At 37.3% G+C, this 19250-nt stretch overlaps 2 protein-coding genes across 3 annotated transcripts; one reads left to right on the top strand and one right to left on the bottom strand.

The window, feature by feature from the left end:
* Positions 1-6300: 6300 nt before the first annotated feature.
* On the bottom strand, positions 6301-9710 carry LOC118437767. Of its 2 annotated transcripts, XM_035857102.1 has the most exons (5): positions 9298-9710; positions 7715-8480; positions 7560-7642; positions 7281-7484; positions 6301-6799 (listed from the first exon to the last, which is right to left on the bottom strand). In XM_035857102.1, the coding sequence occupies exons 1-5, from the start codon at positions 9343-9345 to the stop codon at positions 6482-6484; spliced, it is 1419 nt and encodes a 472-aa protein (XP_035712995.1). In that variant the 5' UTR covers positions 9346-9710; the 3' UTR covers positions 6301-6481. The 2 variants fall into 2 exon arrangements, with proteins under 2 accessions (XP_035712995.1, XP_035712994.1); XM_035857101.1 differs by having other exon boundaries at positions 7281-7642.
* Positions 9711-10190: 480 nt separating this feature from the next.
* Positions 10191-12798, top strand: LOC118437740. Its single transcript, XM_035857061.1, has 5 exons — positions 10191-10240; positions 10308-10369; positions 10840-10926; positions 11038-11099; positions 11465-12798. The coding sequence occupies exons 1-5, from the start codon at positions 10191-10193 to the stop codon at positions 12287-12289; spliced, it is 1086 nt and encodes a 361-aa protein (XP_035712954.1). The 3' UTR covers positions 12290-12798.
* Positions 12799-19250: the final 6452 nt, after the last annotated feature.

Genomic DNA, 19250 nt, shown 5'->3' with positions numbered 1-19250 from the left:
AGGGGGCGTGTCTTTTTAAACTTAAACTACGTCAATGAAATCTACTTGACGTCCTAAGAAGATTGATATGTTGCAAGACCAAGTTTAAGTTGATTCACTGCATACCAACGGCCACACCCGCAGGGGGTGTGGTTTACTAAATTTTCACTACGTCAGTGATATTCCACCCGGCGAGCTGAGAAAATTGATATGTCACATGACCAGGTTTAGTTAGATTCACCGAATACTTATAACCCCACCCACAGGGGGTGTGGATTTTTAAATTTTAACTATACCACTGAAATCTAGCTAACGTCCTAAGAAGATTGATATGTTGCAAGACCAGGTTTAAGTTGATTCACTGCATCCCAACGGCCACGCCCCCAGGGGGTGTGGTTTACTAAATTTTAACTACGTCACTGAAATCCCCTTGGCGAGCTGAGAAAATTGATATGTCACATGACCAGGTTTAAATTTATCCATTGGATACCGATAGCCACACCCACAGGGGGCGTGGCATATTGAAATTTGAAATACTCCACTGAAATCTCCTTACCCGCCTGAGAAAAATGATATGTCGCATGGCGTGCATTCGTAAGGTATTGGCAGAAGCGCCGATAACCACACCCCCTGTCGCCATGGGGTCTACGACAATGGAATGTCGTTCACATAGGGGGCCTTGGTAAGATTACGTGTATTGGCGACGTTGAATTTCGGAAACTACGGTGGGGGGAAATTTTTTTACTAAATTAAGTGTGTTGATTTGACATTTTACCACCCCCACAATGACTCCAAAGCAGGGGGTGCGGCCTACTAGTCGCTGAATATGATGATCTGACTATTTTCGCCAAGAATTTATCCCCAGGTCCGTCGAATCCAGTCGTAAAATTTTAAAATCCGATAAAGAAATGTTACTTGTTTTTTTACCTTGTGACCTAGATTTCGAGGGGGTGGGGCAGAATTTGAAAAATCTGAAAATATATATTTCTCCCCAAGGTCCAAGGTTTCCAAAATGGGCGCCATTATTTAAATCCATCAGGAAATGACCGTGCAATTAATTTCGAAACTTTACATGTTATAGCTTATGGAGAGGTCGGCCATTTCACCTTTGCTCAGTACTTTCTGGATGAACGATAACCAGTCTCGCTCGCTCGGTAGGTCTCATTCTCTCCACACCGCAAGGACATTGAACCCGGCATCACTTCATCATCCGCATTTTTATCAATAATGCCGAATTGTTGTACATAATTGTAACTATACCTTTTGCAATTATTAGCTCACCCTGCGTAGCACGAGAGCTATTGAATTCCTCTTGTCCGTCTGTCTGTCTGTCTGTCCGTCTGTCTGTCTGTCTGTCCGTCTGTCCGTCCGTGTGTTCACGAGTTTTTTGCATCAATTGATGCTAATTATAAATCCCCTTGTCCATTATTGAATTAATTAGTTGCACCATTGGTATCGAACAATCCATGAGGCAATTGGTGCGAATCAATGCAGAAAATCGATAGTGAAAAGACTACAAGTATGGAATAACTAGCACCTTTGGGGTCGAATAATCGGTTAAAGAAAATGATGCGAAATAATTGGGATCATCTATGCAAAACGCACCAAAAGTACAGAATAACGGGAAAAAATGATTACACAATTTTGATCAATCAGTATGCAAATGGACAATTGATCGACGGAGGACTACAATTTTTAAATAAGTCGCACCGTTAGTATCGAATAATCGGTTGTCCAAAATGAAACGATTTGGAGAATCGATGCAAAATGCACCAACAGTGCAGTATAACTGGAAGAAACAATTACAAAAATTTGACATCCCGAATTAATGCCAAAGGTCCAAATTTCGTAAAAATTAAATGTATTTTCTCGCGTTATCCTACACTATTGGTGCAAAATTATATGATTACCATAAATATCTAATTTCCGTGATTGCTCTGCACCAATGGTGCAAAATTGTATAACACATATGCACTTCTATTGTCGGCTAATTCTGCACCTTTGGTGCAAAATTATAGCAAATCATTATTGCAAGGTGAGCTACTTCTAACGTTACTACGGTTTATTGGTCCCATTTTGGTAATTAAATAACATATTTCTCACAATGGGAACCATCTTCCCATTGTATAATCATTTTTACTCCCTAATATTCAGAATACTGTTGGCTGTGAGAATATGTACAGACCCGACGGAAAATGAGGAACCAATTGCGGAAATTCTATTTCAAAAAATGCAAATGTGATAAAGAATACATTACATATGTGTGTATGTCCATATGTATATTTCTAGTCGTGGTTCCGTTTTTACAGTGAGCTTAAACAGTGATGGGGTACTTTTTAAAACAAAAGTTTTGAAAGTTGGCAAGAAAATTTGATCAAGAATGGATATAATATAAAATATTGTAATAGACTGGATAATAAACTGGCTGGCTTAATTTTAATAATAAAGATCATAAGTTTGGGCTCTAACAAAAGTTATTGTACAATTTGAACTTTTTATTTTAAACTTTTATACGCATCAAAAGTTTTGCGTACTTATGTAAACACTGACATTCCTGCTAGAGCTGCCAAATCCGTATACTTCGAATGCGAAAAATCCGGATTTTTCGGATTTCGAATTACCCTAAATCCCGATTTTACTTGGAATGAATCGACATTTCCTTAATTTAAAAACTAATTTCTATTTGCAAATTATTGGGAAACGTGCAAATAAAAAAAAATTGTTCATGTTATTTGTCGCAGGTAGTTACTTTACCACAGCCATCTTCAAACTCGCCTTTTTTGAAATTTCACATTTTTCTATTTTTTCCACCATAAGCTCAAATGTCGGGGCAACCTGAGACATTTGGCGCTATATGTGGAACATATAGTATGTTGTCAGGCACTCTTATGGGAAATGTCGGGGGCTCGTACAAAAAAACGGTTGGGCGTAAAGAGATGCCGTAAAGTGCATTAGATGCCTCTCGAAAAGTTTTAAAATGACTTTTTTCTAATTCATGGTATCTTGAACCATTTTCAAGAAATTCAATAAAAACCGATTTTTCGGTTTCGAAATCATAAATGTTTCGCTGAATGAATTGGGTGCATAACACAAAGTTGTATGTAATAGCAAATATGTTCATAACCGCATTATCTATAATATTTACTCGAAAATTTTTTCGAAATAATGCTAGGTACAGGCGGTAAGTTCAAATTTCCGAAAAATTTTGCAATTTCGGCTACCAATTTCTCCACTGAGCTACAGCCTAGACGATACATTTTGGTAACCTAAACTAAACGGGATCGTATTGGGGAAGGTCCCGGCTAGTGCCCTCGACTGATTGACTTTTTCGAAATAAGCCTTGGTTTTTAAGATATGGCGCGATTTCTAAAATTAAAATCCATAACTCATATTTGGTATGAAAAAATAGAAATTTTCAGCGGTTTTGCCGCATAGCTTGTTTTAGTATATCAACATAAAAATATACCATGAAACCATTTGCGTGGTCAACAAATTTAAAACCATGATGAAAATTTCAAAAAAGCTTAAGCTTCGACTGAACACGATAAAGAAGTACTAGGCAGTTATCAAGCGAAATTAAAATATCAAGAAAATTCATAATAACTATAAATAATTCAAATCCGGATTTGGGCCCAGACAAAATCGGATTTGGCAGCCCTAATCCTGCGTCTTTGCAGTTTAAAGTTGACACTAAAAAAGTCTACAATTAAGAGAGGAATCTCTTTCTTTTTGATGAGGAGACGTTTATAACATATTACACAGAATGTTATGAAGTTCACGGCATAAAATCTTCCAACGATCCCCCCATCTCTTCAGTCCCCTCGACTTCCGTCTTCATACCAAAAATAATCATCCGGTTTTGGAAAATATGTAGCTCCCATTTGCTTTATGCTGCAAAAAAACAATATAAAATTTTCACAAGATTCCTCAAAACAAATGGTTAAGTGTTATATTTAGGAGTAGCGTGTAAGCCCGTCTCCCGCCGAGCGATCGTTGAGCGTAATACACACATATTGCGAAAATTGAGCATAGCAACATAACTTGCGAAGTTTGCGCAAAAATTTTGCTGGAAAACCATGGAATTTTTTCCCCAAATTCACCCAGAATTTGCTGGGCATGTTCCTATTTCGCAAACTCATCCTCACCTTCGCCAGCAAGACAAATTAAAGAAATCTATGGAAACAATACCAAAATATGTAGGTGTTTTTCAATAGATGTGCGAAGTCATATTTTGCAAATCCCGTTACGACAAAAATAGTTTGATCTTCACAAGTTTACTAAATGAGTTGTGATGCGAAATAAGACGTTCTCGTGAGTACGCCCATTACATAGTCTTACCATAAGAAGTGATAGTAGAGCGTAGTTTTTGAACCGGTCAACATAAAATTAAAAGGTCAATTGTGGTTTGTGCATACATTCAGTGCCTATCATTGGTGTTGACCGCTTTTACTTGACATCACTAGGTCAAAAGTAATAGAAGCTTAGCTACACGCGCGCGGCAATAATTTTTGACTTTTTGCACGAGAAAAAAATGCACGATGTTTGATGTAGTGTAGCAGTCCAAGTACAACTACGATCTGGTTGCTCAAACTATTAAAGTAATCCTAGAGACAGTGTCTATCTTTGGTACATAGGTTTCGGTGGTCCAAGGTCAAGAAAGACTACAGTGATGTCCGAAGCTTTAAATACCAGAATAACACAAAATCTCTATCTGACGCCGGAGACTTTGGCCACACAAATGATCGTTCAACTTTAGAGATCGGATTAGCACTGAAAAGTGACCCTAAGATGAAGGTCTTTTAGATTAGAAAGCGCCACATGCTACAGATTTCCTAGGCCTAAGCTAGGGTAAAAAAATCGACCTCTCTCCCCATACGGTACGGTGAAAAAACCAAAAAAACTAACCCGTTTACCGATGATAATTTCTTTACGACAGAAGCATATTTCAACAATAAAACTAACACATTTTATGTCCATTATTCTAAGGGCTAGCTGATTACAAAATAAAGGTCAAAATGTTATCTTATCAGGCTACATTCATGGTTTTGGTGGGAATCGGCGGAATTGAGCAAAAACAGCCCAATTTCCTTGATTAAGGAGAGGAGATAGTTTAAAAAAATATTTGATAAACGTCCTGATGAAACTGGAGCACCCCCTCAAATAGTCCATATCGGGTGAAAAGCCACCGACCTTTGTGAAGGCGTCCACAGTAGCATTTACAGCGAAATTCGTGAAAAACTGGATTAAAATCCATATTTCTGACTTCATTTGCACTTTAGGTTTAACGTTGGAATTTTCGAACCGCAGACAACTTCATCACCAAATATTGATTAAAATTGAGGAAAAGGTCTGTTCTGAGCCCCATATAAGTGTGTGGGTCACAAAAAATTTTCTGACCCGGGAATGATACAGTTTGTCAATTAATTTCGTGCGTATTTTTGATGAAGCTTTCTCTTTCGTGACCAATTTTTCATGGTCACAGGAGGAATACATTTTCTAGTTTAATACATGTTTCCTACTTGAAATTTAACTGGCTTTTCAATGAAATAAGAATAAATTTGAAATTCCTTAAAACTAACCTAATATAGTCGTCTACTCTACTATCACTTTTTAAGTTGAGACTATGTATATCCTAGAATTTCTAGAAATACCCTTTAGGCAACAGAATTGAACGTAATTTACCGAAACGTAAAGAAAGCCAAGTTTCGAATTGCGTGCAAATTCGAATGAAGTATTAAATTCAAAAAATTAAATGTCAGAATGTGTGATACTCTCACACCTATGTAAATAGGTATGTGTTTAGATAAATAAGCACAATCTGACAATCACCCCCGAATTAGATACCACCAAGCATTTCATGTTTTAATTTAATGTATCCTGACTCATTCGAAACTTGGCCTTCTTTACTTTCACTCCCGTTACCGACAAACATTTCCAGCTTATTATACAGATAAACAAATCTAATAGTAAATAGGAATGTCTCGTAACAATTTAATTCCATTGAAGAGTCAGCAACTCTAGTCGAAAGCGAGCATCGATATTTCCACAGGAAATTTAAAGAATCACTGTACATACCAAAAACAAGACACAAAATAAACGGAGATCAAGGTATGGACATCAACCCGATCTGGACGGCGTCCCTTTTACCACTAATAATGACACCAAGACCTTGACAACCATAATTACACTCTACAATTGTTAATTGTATACCATTGTATAATTCTCAATTTTTAAAAGTTTCTAATTCACCTGATGAAGAAAAAAGTATTTTCCGAAAGCTTGTGACCAATAAACATCGAACAAATTCACATCCATGAGCTCCGAAATAATGTCTCTTAATTTACTTCCTGTTTATTAATATATTTGTGTAGTTACAAATCAAATATAAATGCTTAAATTGTCCAAAACTATGTAAAACTTCACATTAGGAACAAATCATTGAATTTTTCTCCTTCTCTTACATAAATTAATGCAAGTCATGTTTCAACACAAACTATTTAATTTACACGAAATTCATCTCCTTTATCTCGTCATCATTCCAAATGCCCAATTTCTTTCCGAAGTTCGTAAACTTTGCAATATTTGCCGTCCTCTCGTTCCTTCTTAATCTGTGAAGCACATCGTACCGCACGTTTGGAAAAATGGTGGCCACCCTCTCATAAAAATTGAGGGCATCATCTTCCTTCCACCCCCAACATGCACAAGCTCCATCGCAGTCGCAGCGTCGCCTTAACTTCATCCTTCCAACATTTTCGCGGAAGGGAATGTCCAAATTTGTGACAGTCTCGGATGGAAGGACCCCCTCGGCGAGAAAGGTTTCCTGCAAGTAAGAATCGAGTTTATCAGTGATATATTTCATATTTGTCAATTTGACCGTTCAATTTGTCACAATTCCAATGTGACTCACATTTATGACAAATATGCCGGGCAAATTGGACATTTATGACAAACATGAAATGTTATCACGCTATTCACCATCGCTTCTTTTCTCCACAATAAATTCATTCTTATATTTATGTATAATCATTTATTTTTACTCATATTATTGTAATCGAATGATATCCTATTTTAGGATTTTTTCGAAAATAAATGTCCAATGCGCTAACCTGTATGGCAAATGTCAAAATGACTAAATTCAAATTGTCATGAATGTCCAATTTATGCAATATTTAAATACCCGACAAATTCATAATTTATGACAGTTTGAATTGGTCATATTTATCATATTTCTAACAAATTCTAGAATCTGACGCATTGGACATTTCTGCAATGCCAACTTGTAAATTACGGCACATCCCTACCTGCAAGAGAAGCATGGTCGCCTCCAAGTGCAAATTTTCCGCTGGAACGTCCCACCCCCTCCCCATGTGGCATGGCACCACGTGCACAACTAACTTCCCCAGGACCGGAAATTGCTCGGAATAGCGTAGCCTTTCACCCGACGCGAACCTCAAGTAGAGCCTGGGTCGAAACCACGTGGAACTCTCGGACAATGAAAACTGTCGCTGCAAAATCCTCAAAACTTTCAGTCTTGGTAAAATCGGCAGGAATAAATACTCTTGGTCGGGAGGTTTTTTTACCGGGTCAACATTTAGCACGCCAGAAATACAAAGATTTTCCAGTTGAGGGGCCAACAAGGAAAGAATATTTTCCGTAATATCATCTGTTCAGAAAATGGTCCATTCAAAATTCATATGAATAAATTAAATATAATGAATGAATATGAACAGCTCACCAGTCTCCGTTACCGCGTTAATTTCCAGGGTGGTCAAATTTCCATAATTTTTCACACTTGAAAAGGGATTACTCGCCACTGCCGGGGTCATGGATGACTTTACCGACAAAAATGTAAGTTCCGGAAGGGTCACGTTATCATCCCGCATTACAGAAGTGGCATCTACAAAACCAAGATGACGGATGTGCCCGGGAAACGTGAGAATTTCCGGGATCAAAGTATTAACCGTGTCCCGAATCCAGCCGGAAATATCGGGATTATTGCAACCAGCTTGGACCACGTTTACCACAAAGCTGACCAAGCTGCCGGGATAGGCGACCCCTGTCGGGAATAGTTCTTTCCATTCGTCGTCAGAAGTAAGTCGGCTCATTCCACACATAACAGGACGCCATTCTAAGGATTTCAAATTTTTGAGGGATTCACAAAATTTTACGGTAAGGTATGCCACATGTCGCAGGTCGTAGTTCAGGGGAAGCTCGATACTCAGTTTGGTCAGGGTTTTGAAATTCGCCCCGCCAAAAATTGAGTCCAAGTGGGGACGCATGTCTTCGTAGGTCGAGTAAGGTGGAATTGATAGGCACACATTGGCGGGATATAAACTTCCAGTGCGTGCGAGTCCGACGTAGTGGGCTAAATTATTTGGGGAGAGACTGGTTGGGAGGAGAACATCGAGGTAGCTGCGGGTCACCCTTTTCCACGTGGAGTTCAGGAGGGAACACGATTTCAAGTCGGGAACGGGCAGGAATGAAGAAATTGTGGAAATTACCTGGAATAATTTTTGGAAATAAGTTTTTTAAGAAATTCTTGTGCTTCTACACTGGCAATAATTTGTTGATGCGGTAGTTACCGCCGGAGGTAGAATTAATTTCTTCCTTGGTAATAATTTATCACCAAATAGTAATATATGTACATACAGAGGTTACATCTTATTAAACCCCAAATATCAACGCTCTAGTGAAAAAAACATTACCCACACTGGAGCTAAATAATTTGTCAGCTTTAGAAGACAACTTTCATTAGTATAAAAATATTTAGTATAAACACGCGGTAGAACAACCTCGTACCTTCGTCGGTAACAATCGACAATCGGCAATTTGGGCTCGATATTGAAGTTCTAGCATATTAGACTGGCATAAATTTAATAACAAGCGGTAGTTTCCTACCGAGAATTGACTAACAATGGAGGTCTCCCAACCTATGCTCACAGATTTGGATCAAACTAGCGTCAACCGATCGCAAATATAATCAGTATGAAATTTGCAAATGGAACTATCTCCCAACGCGCAGGTTTGGCGGTGATATTTGCATCCAAAGCAGGAAAAATTGGCAGTAAATTTGGAAAATGAAAAATTTACCAGCCTTGGGGGTGCATTTTCCCTCTTTTTATGCAAATATCTCCGTTAAACTTGAGCATTGGCAGATAGTCCCCTTTGCAAATTTCATGCTAATTAAATTTGTGATCGATTGTCGCTAGTTTGATCCAAATCTATGAGCATACGTTGCGAGAAGTTTATTGGCAGTACCTGCATGAATATACTAGATTTGTAAGAGTTTATGTACTAATGTTTGACATATTTATGTACCTCAGGCAGAGTAAGTATCCAATAAGAATTCTGAGGAGTGGCTTCCATTATTAAATAAACTGTTGCATATGCAAATCTCACTTTATCCTAACCAGGCCCACGAAAGTGACAACGGGAAAACAGATATTTTACGCACTTTGACAATATGTCAATAACTGAGTTTCGATGTAAAGAGACAAAGATGTACAGAAAAGATCAAAACGTTTGCCTATCACTTCATAAATATTTCTTGGTTAGGGATTTCTTGAAATTTACAAAATCTTTGATTTGCTTTGTTAGAAGTGTTATCGAATTTGAAAAAAAGAGAGGAAATTATGTTTTTCAGGGTTGGGTGATCCGTTGGGAAGTTTTGCGTGTAATGAAAATAATCCCTTGTTATAGAACGGGTTAGTTTTTAAGGAAGAATTAACGGTTTAAATACATATTCAAAGAAAGGGTTGCAATGAACACTTCTACAATTTTGGATATGGATGTATAAATAAGTATGTAGTTACTTACATATGTGTACATATGCACGTGTACATATCTTCACTCAGGATGAAGATTGTGTAGGTAAAAACTTTCAGTATTTTGAGGATATACACGAGGACAAATATTTCTATTGCTGTGCATAAACATTTAAAAGGCAGAGTTCTTGCAAGGGTCAGTTTTTGTGCTTCTAATAAAACCTTTTTGTAATGTGAACGTACACTTGTACATATTCAGATATATAATTTACATGAATTTACGTATGTTTGTACATATGTAAATAAATGCACCGTACAAAGAATGCATAGTCTTTTGGTGTGAAAATGTCGCCTAAATAATTGCCCAAAAATAGTTCACGTATGAACACATGTATGTACCAACACGGACGGGGTCCCTTTCGGAAATTATTTTGTGCCTTTTTTAATATGTGCTACCTGGCGTGCTCCACTTTCCAGTTCAACCTTTTCACATTTCTGTACGATCTATTTTTAAATACGGCGCCAAGGTTATTAAATATGATTTGCATATTTTCATTGAACCAGATTCATACCGCACTCAAGAAAAGGACAACGGACGAAGAGGGAATTTTGTTTAAAATTGAACAGTAAGTAAGAAAGTAGGTATATAGCAATTAATAAATATTTATTGATTAACAATTATCAAAATTTAATCAATCAAATTCACACCTTTTATGTACAGAAGTACGTATTTTTACCGTTACATTATTTCTTGCATTGTTACATTTTTGTTAATAATAATGTGCTAATTTCGAACTTTGTACTTATTCAAAGTTCCCACGACGCATTCTCGAACGACGATATGTCGAATGTTAAGGATCTTACAACAGTTTGTGCGATGGTCAGAAATTGGCAAAATATTTGAGGTCAAAGTCGAAAAACGGGCGATTTTTAGCAGGCGGAGGAAGCTAACTCAACTTCCATTCCCTTCCCGTGCTAAAAATTGCACATTTTTCAACTTTAACCTCAAATATTTTGCCAAATTCTGACTATCGCACAAGCTCACTGAAGAAACGTTGGTTGTATTGACTTGGACAACCTAATTTCGAAATTTCAGCCAAATCGGAGGGTTACACTTCACACCATCGCATTGTTAGTGATAAAATTCGCCACAATCTGGACCTACAGCCAACTTCTTCACGGAGTAAGAGAAATTTTCCAAAATCTAGTAACTGCTGCTGCAATTTTTGTATACTTTTTACGAAAAATTAAGGTGTTCTTCATTGTGAGAGATACTTATTAATTACCCTTCTAGACTCGGGAAAATTTCCTGCCGACGCTAGTAATGCAGTATCGAAAGCGTTGAGGAATCCGTTGGTTAGTTAATTGCTCTAACATACTTATTCAAATTCTAAATTATTATTTCTAGCAATCAAAAATGTATGTGGCCCTAACTGTAACCACCTATTATGCATCAAAACCAGGGTTTCGTTTTGACCAATGTGTTTTAAATGCCTACAAACATATTTTGATTTTTCCTGAAAAAAAAACATTGAGTGAAAGTTGGGAATCTAATGTATGTATTTTGAAATGATTTACTCGTTAATCAAGCCAACTTGCTTCATGGGTTAACACTACATACATAGGTGTCATTCACTTTTAAAAACAGGGGTACCGCAAGGTAGCACCTCTGCTACTAATTGATTTCCCCGCTTAATCCAACAATTCTTAATTTTCCTCAGATCCTCGAAGTCATCTTTGGCGAACTCAACATCCCCGCCTTAAAGCAGGCCCGGCTCGTTTGCCACGAGTGGGACGATGTGGCCGGTACCCTTTTAGGAAAATGGACTTATCTCCACGTCAACAAGGTTGTCTCGTTCAAATCTGCCGCCGAATTGTGCGAGATCACCCCGGTTGCGGTCCACGACCAAGTAATCCGGCGCCTCCTCATCTCGGACAAATTTGACCCGTCCATTCCTGCCGATGAGAAGGCTCTCGTTATAAAAAAAGCCCTTAGCTCCGTAGCTCATAAGGGGTCCCAATTAACGCGTGAAATTAAATTTCGCGCCGCCGAAAAAGAATTTATTCCTGCTTTCCTGGAAGCAATTAGGTCGTTTGGGTGCACAAAAATGGAAAAAATTGACCTCTCCAGTATCTGGCGAGTCGGAAGTTACTACACAATTCCACCTGAAACCTATCAAAAACTCCCCCCTCAAAGTAATCTAAGCTGGATCAGGTTCAAGATTTATGCCGGAATTGAACCTACCTTCCCCTTCGGGCCACACGAATTCCAACCCTATTTACAAATCTGGCTCGATGCAGCTACCAATTTGACCAGGTTGGACGTGGCGACTAACTTCTATCCGGATTTGGAGGGGTGCAAGAATCTCAAATTTTTGAGATATAAATTCGTGCGGTTGACCAGTTACGAAGTGTGGAATCGGTATCCCGACTTGAATTTGGCGAAGGTGGCGAAAATGTTGGGACAGGTGAAGAATTCCTTGATCGAGTTGGAATTGCGGCACTCGATCGTTGGTGCCGAAGCGGAGGCAAACATTTACATATAAACATTTTACAATGGATGTAATCACCCTGTTTGCAGAAATTTCGCAAAATCAGCAAGTTTAAAAATTTGAATTGTGAGGAGGGGATTGTTGAACATGGTTTTGAAAAGTTTCGAGCTTGTATCCCTTTCTGATTTGGTTTCCATTTCGTGTAATTTTTGATGGGTAGGATGAAAACTGGTTTTGCGAAGTTTCGTAAAATATGTACGTATATATTTTTTATGCTTAAACGTAATACTCAGGATAGATTTTTTCCGCGTTCTCTGCTTTGGATTAGATTACTTTTCCTTGAAATTACTTAAATTTAAAAACAAAGTGTACCGAATAGGAGTGTCTCTGTTTCAAGCTAACTAGAAAATATTACTGGTCTTACGTTCCTATTTCCTGATTTTCTTTCTCTTTGCCGTGGAAAATCCGCCCTGAGTACTAGACTTTAATTTTCAAGATAAGCAATTCCCAAGGTTCCCGTGAGTCGGCTGAATATATAAATCCTTGATATTTTCGATCAGTCATTATGGGTTAAATTTAATGCACCACCGATTTAGATGAAATTTGCCACCGATTTAGATGAGATTTGCCACCTATTTTACCTGAATTCGCCACAGGATGAACTCCTTCCAACTTAATCAGTATATTTGATGGAAACCACAATCTAAATTGGTGGCTGACAAGGCTAAAATTTCATCCGGTTGCGAATTCGGCTAAAATAGGTGGCAAATTTCATCTTAATCGGTGGTACATTAAACTAAACCCGATAATTATTTTTTGTATGCATCGTAAATCCAAACTGCTGCGGAGGATCCCATCCTGTCGAAACTTACCAGGCTGGCCATCCCATCAATCAATATGTACCGAATTCGTGGCTTCCTTGATCAGGACCACTTTCCCAAATTAGACACCGTCTCGGTCAACCAGCGAATCATGTCGTCGTCGCTGTCATCTCATCTAAATTTATGGCAACGACACACCGGAGTTCGCTCTGTATCATTGGATTTGCGCACCTTGCGGGAGCCAGATTACGCGGGAAAAATGGTGGATGTATTTCCCGCCGTTAAAGAAATCGATTTGACGGCGGAACCATCAAGGAATAATCTCCAAATAATTTCACATGAACGTTGACCCGTTCCAAATCCCACTTTTGCCAGGGTCCCAGGATCTCGCTGAGGTCAGAAATGGTTGTATGAAATGAGACCAATTTCAGGAGTTAAAAGCATCCTGTTCTCGGACATTTTCCTCAAGGGGGACAGCTTCCCTCCCATCGTGGAAGATCTCATCTTGCATGGTAGAGGTTTTAAAAGCGTAGTGATCTCGGGACTTGTGGTAAATCGGGCAAGAAATAAATACAGGATGGTTTAAATGTCAGATTAAAATGAAAAATTTGTCAATGGGAAAAATTTACAAATCTCCAATTGTTACCGAAATTTTGCCTCTGAAATTCAATATTTTAAGAATTTTGTCATCAATGTTCTATAAGTTTTGAAATAAATTAATAAAAATCACAATCTAAATCCGTAACTACATAATGGAGATTTGCGAATTTTTCCCATTGAAAAATTTTCCATTGTAACCTGACATTTAAACCACCCTGTACATAATTTTCAATTATATTTTTTTCCATATTCAATTTTCCAATAATTTATGTATTTAGGGAGCCAGAATTGTGGAACGAACGCAACCCATTTTTAAAGCCAGCGGTGCTCCAGTTCGTCTTGTGCGGGACGGGGTTCGCAAGTAAATAGATTTTCATACGGGTTTTGACTTTGAGGCTTTGTGTCTCAACTTCCCATGTGCAATCGATGTATTAAAAGTTTTAGTTGATTTTGAAATATGTTTATGGAATAATAAAAAATTGTCAGTATTCAATGTTATCAAGTTTGTTCCCGGCATGGATGGAAACAGGTCAATACGAATTTCAATTAAAAGTCTGATGGATTAAAAATAACCCGAAAATCTGCAAGAGTTTTCTAAAAATGTCGACATTTGTACATATGTTCACGAATTTATGTAAACGTTCTTTAGAGTTTCCAGAAAAAAATAAACTACATAAAAATTGTCAAAAATTCAGCAATTTATACATTTTAATCTCGTTCACAATGCCACCGAGTTGTGGTTGGTCGATTTGATAACAGCAATAACAGAAAATAACAGACTGAGGATATATTTAGGTAGTAAGATAATTGGTAGATATATTTAGTTAGTTACATAGTTGTTTAAAAATGTAACTTGTGGAACAACTTATCGTGTAACGGGGAACTTGTTAGACATCTTAATAAAGCCTCAATCAATGAATCAATCAATGTTGATTTGTGGAGTTCGTGTGATGGTTTGGTTAAATCCCCTCCTTTGCGCAAATAACTCAAATTAAAATTCAACATTTCATAGTACAGTATTCAGTGTTAAATACATTTAGTAAATTTGTCAGACAAATAATTGCGTAGGGAGACGCGCTAACTTATATATTTCGCAATATTCAGAAGATTCATTTCGGTGGTTGAGGTTACAAATGTGCGAAATTTAGTTACATAATTTTCCTATATCAGAACAACACACGGTGTGATTGATAGTGCAGATTTAGATTAATACACAAGTAAATGCATCTGCAGGAATTGCAATTCCACTTTTCGTTTTCAAATTAACAATATTTCGGGTTAATTAAATTGGTTTAAATTATAAATAATTTAACAAAGTAGTATGTAAAATCGCCCACTTTTAATCTTAATTGCGTGCTAAATGGAGCAGAGACCTCACCCCACCGAGTGGCAGACGCGTCTCACGACTACGGAGTAAAAAATGTGATTAAAAAACATGGTTTTATGCTCGAAATAGTGAACATTTTAAACTTGTATGTATTTACCTCTCGAACAATTCTGTTGTATTTAAAGGAATCCAATCTGAAGTTGGTGATTTGTAGCCGGCTCCATCAATCAGAGCAAGCGAGGCAAAATATGTCTTTCTTTGCCTGAATCTGGACTTGGGGAAATAGTAGCGCGTTACATTTGCAGAAAGTTTCAATTTTTGAGCTTCGTTGTATGACATACTCTCCGACAACAGTACGTAGTATTGTACCCTATTTTGATGTACATACACGTGTAAGTCAAACACATGGAATACATTTAAAAAAATTTTAAATGTAGAGAACATTAAAGAACTGCGTGAGAACATTAGAGATTGTTCAATTGTAATTGTAATTGATTAGAGATTGTTCAATTGAACAATTGTTCTCATTAGAGAACATTAAAAAAGTGCGATATACTATATTTTCGTATTTATCTAGCAAGGGAGCATACCGAGGTGTCAAACGAGTTAAGGGTCGACACCTATACCAAAATGTGCACAAGGTATGACTTTTGCGGTGAAGTGAAGGAATTTCCAAGGAAATTCTAATTTAACAAGGTTGTTAAATTCACTGGTCGTCAAGTTGTCACGATTTTTGTGGCGAGCGTGTGACGGATGTGAGCCCATCGAGTTTATAGCGGTCGACCTGACCTTCAATACTCCTCCCCGCAAATATAAGTGAACATCTGTTGGATGAAAATAATGTTTTCAGCAAACTCTAGTAGAAATAATTCGTGTTTGTGAAACACTTAAATAATTTGCAACGTCCTTCCCAATTTTTGCAATAATTGCAAAAATTTCCAAACTTTACAAAGTTTTACAAAATTCTAATGCAATTTATACAAATTATTAGCAACATTTGCAAATTATTTTTGCAAAATTTGGAAAGTAGGTAGCAAATTTTGCGACACTGTTTCATAAACGCGAATGTGGGCGCTTTGCTGAAAACATTATTTTCATTCAACAGACGTGCGATTATGTTACTGAGGAGGAGGAGTGAGGGCCGAGTCCACCGCTTTATACTCCATAGTTATACGATAGCCACAAAAGTCGTCACAACTATATGAAAAGTGAATTTAACACGGAAATTCCTTCCCTTCATGACAGAGGTCAGACCTTGTGCACATTTTGGTATAGGTGTCAACCCTTAAATCGTTTGACACCTCGGTAGTATCCCTTGTAAGCGTGTACGTACCTTCCACGTCGTAACACTTGAGGAGGTAATTTCGTCAAAGAAAAATCAATCACAACCGAGGTTTTCGTGTTTCCCAGTTGCTCAATGCTATCAGCAACAGGAATCTCTCCACTATAATACTCTCTTACGTCGGAGAAGACAGCATCTTCATTCGAGGTTTTAATTTTTAACCTGAGAAGGAAAAATCTATGTACAAACTGTTTTCTTATATATTTAGGCAGATAATATAATCGAATAAAAAATAAAAATTTACTCGTATTTAGCGCCATACACGCTACTTAGATCAGTAAACAGGTCGCGTTTATTCCCGCCAATAACCGAAATATTAATCCAGGGTTGGGATTCTTCTTTCCCCGTTTCACGATAAGATACTTATTGTTTCAAATAAAGATTATTTGTCAGTAATATAATGAAATGGTCTCTGAATTTCCGTGATCAGTAAGAATGTCAATGCGATTTAATTGCGATTTAATTTATTACTACTCCTCACTCACTATGTAATCCAGAGGTCCTTTATCAATCCCACACGGGGCGTACCAATTGACTACAAAGAACATTTGCTCGGAAGCATCTCTAGCCACCGTAATTTTTTTCGGAGGTTCGGACGGTTTAACTCCGGTAACAAAGGAAATGGGGTTACCGGATGGGTCGCCTCGTTGCTGGGTGTATGCATCGTAGTAGTACACGTCCACATAATATTTTGAGCAGGTCTCCAGGTCAGCCAGCTCATACCATAAACCAGTGGCAAGTTTCTCTGAAATTCAACAACATTTGAGTAGGGATAGTCTTTATGCCCCTGAAGTTTTTTCGGACATTTCAATATATTTTGAGAACCAATTAGTCGAATTCAATACAATTTTTCAAGTTTATGCACCAGTAGTTAATATACTTACTGCATATAATATTTGCTAAATTAATAATACTTGCTCTTTTATGTAGCTGACTGTAAAATAGGCGTATAACCATCAGTTAATGGAAATCAGCAAGGCCCAAAAAGTGCTTATACCTTTCGAATTTAGTCTCCTGCTTTAACGTTTTTCTACAACATCTTGAAAATCTTACTGCGGGAGTTAGATATGAGAATCGTCTTGAATTTCTATGCCAAGTATTTTCAAGCTTTTACACTTTGTTCAATTGTGCAATTTTTGCAAAACTAGTGACAAATTTCTTATTTGTATTGGATCGAAAAACGCTAAGGACGGGATGGAGCATTTCGATCGCTAGTGTATGTATAAACCTAACTAGATATCAAACCCAGCTACTGCTGGAAAAAATAGGTCAAATTTTATTGCCTATAACACTTTACTCGTCACCAAAACTTGCAAAATCATCATTCGTATCAACCCAATACTATGTAATTTGTATTTTAGATAAATTTCAAAAACTATATATTACTCATCCCTGCGCGATGGCTCTTTTCTCTAAATAGTTTTACTCACCGACCGGCACTTCCTGATCTTTGATTCTAGATTTCGAGATTTCCTGACTTCCTGATTTCCAATACAGCACTTTGAAAAAACTATTGTTTTTTGGATATTCCCATCCGATCTTAACGGAAGTTGGTCCCGTTAAGCTTACCGTTAATCCAGTCACAGGAGCCGCTCTTTTTCCTGGGAGTGGGAAACATTAACGTTTTAAATTGTGCACTACAAGCTAGCATAGGTTTGGATCGCTAGAAATGATTTTTTTAATCGCATCAAAATTAAAAACAGTGTCCGCCTTTATAAAATCCATGGTTTTGGCTGAAAATCATTTTCAAAATGCTGACAAGGGATCAAATTCGCGTATAAGAAAAACCTAAAATTACGGGTCTCCTTGTGTTTACCGTGAACCCAATAAAATTTGCCCTGTCGAAATCTGAGTATGCACGCCAACAACCTTGTATTGGAAATAATTAGGTTAACTTTGAAAAAAAGACATACCTGTAGTTACAACCGTATGAGTGTGGCCTGGCTGAAATCCCGTTCGTGAAGATGGTAACGGTTACGTTGTAGGAAGTCCCAGGGGTTAAATCATTTATTAGGAAATCATGTATGTAAATCAGCTATGTAAAATACATGTAGTTATGCATTTTATTTTTGGCTACCTGTGTGGTCCATGTCTAACTTTATATTGTTCGAATATGCTTTACTGACACGAATAAGTATTTTCCAACAGGGCGAAGAAATTATAAATAACAAATTATATTACATATCTAGATAAATATGTGAATCAAACCGTGCAAAATACGTACATGCATACACATGTATTACATATGTACATAAATAAATACAAGCCTGCACTGATTGACATCGGGGTGCTAATAATTAGGTGCTCAAGTAAAATCGTAGACAATACGTACACAGAATACTTCTAAATTCGCATAGAAACTTAAAAATGTTACATAGTACACAGTACTCGCACAGGTAGCATGAGCCAACAGAGAATATTGGTGATTCTTGTAGCACAATTAATTTCCCCAACACTTTCTCTCTGGATCACACCCAATCTATTTAAAAATTTTTACATAACTTTTCTAACTTTTGTTATAGATGAGAGTAAAACTACTCTTGCATATTATCCCCTATATTTTTATACTTTACTTTATTCAAATCCCACCACACCAATTGTATTAAATCAATTCCAAATCAATGCAACACACTACAAAATCCTGGGACATGATTATCATCCAGTCCTTGGACAAAACGCGGCTTCGCGAGGAGTATCTGTCACATTTTTGCACTGTACTTCACAATTATATGGAAAGCCAATCAGTAATTTCTATTATAAAATGTATACTCATTTGCAACATGCCGCCATGGAATATATACGTGCTTTGTATATTTTTCAAAGTACGGACGATCCATGGAATGTGATAAATTATAAAAATTATCACCGAATGCGTGGAACAGCTAGTCTTATTTTGTTTAATATCAATTTCCCTAAGCACATCGT

This window comes from Folsomia candida, unplaced genomic scaffold, assembly GCF_002217175.1.
Source record: "Folsomia candida strain VU population unplaced genomic scaffold, ASM221717v1 Fcan01_Sc016, whole genome shotgun sequence".
Lineage (NCBI taxonomy): Eukaryota > Metazoa > Arthropoda > Collembola > Entomobryomorpha > Isotomidae > Folsomia > Folsomia candida.
Note: the sequence above shows the minus strand (reverse complement) of the source record. Positions and strands in the feature narration are given on the sequence as shown.

Bases quoted from the DNA above. Each gene is read 5' to 3' on its own strand.
- LOC118437767 (XM_035857101.1), bottom strand. From the start codon at position 9,345: ATGGAAGCCACTCCTCAGAATTCTTATTGGATACTTACTCTGCCTGAG. The intron at 7,643-7,714 runs GTGAGCTGTTCA...TTTTCTGAACAG, and splicing joins TAACGCGGTAACGGAGACTG to ATGATATTACGGAAAATATT. The intron at 6,800-7,280 runs GTAGGGATGTGC...TCTTACTTGCAG, and splicing joins CGACCATGCTTCTCTTGCAG to GAAACCTTTCTCGCCGAGGG.
- LOC118437740 (XM_035857061.1), top strand. From the start codon at position 10,191: ATGTGCTACCTGGCGTGCTCCACTTTCCAGTTCAACCTTTTCACATTT. The intron at 10,241-10,307 runs GTACGATCTATT...TCATTGAACCAG, and splicing joins TTCAACCTTTTCACATTTCT to ATTCATACCGCACTCAAGAA. The intron at 11,100-11,464 runs GTTAGTTAATTG...AATTTTCCTCAG, and splicing joins AAGCGTTGAGGAATCCGTTG to ATCCTCGAAGTCATCTTTGG.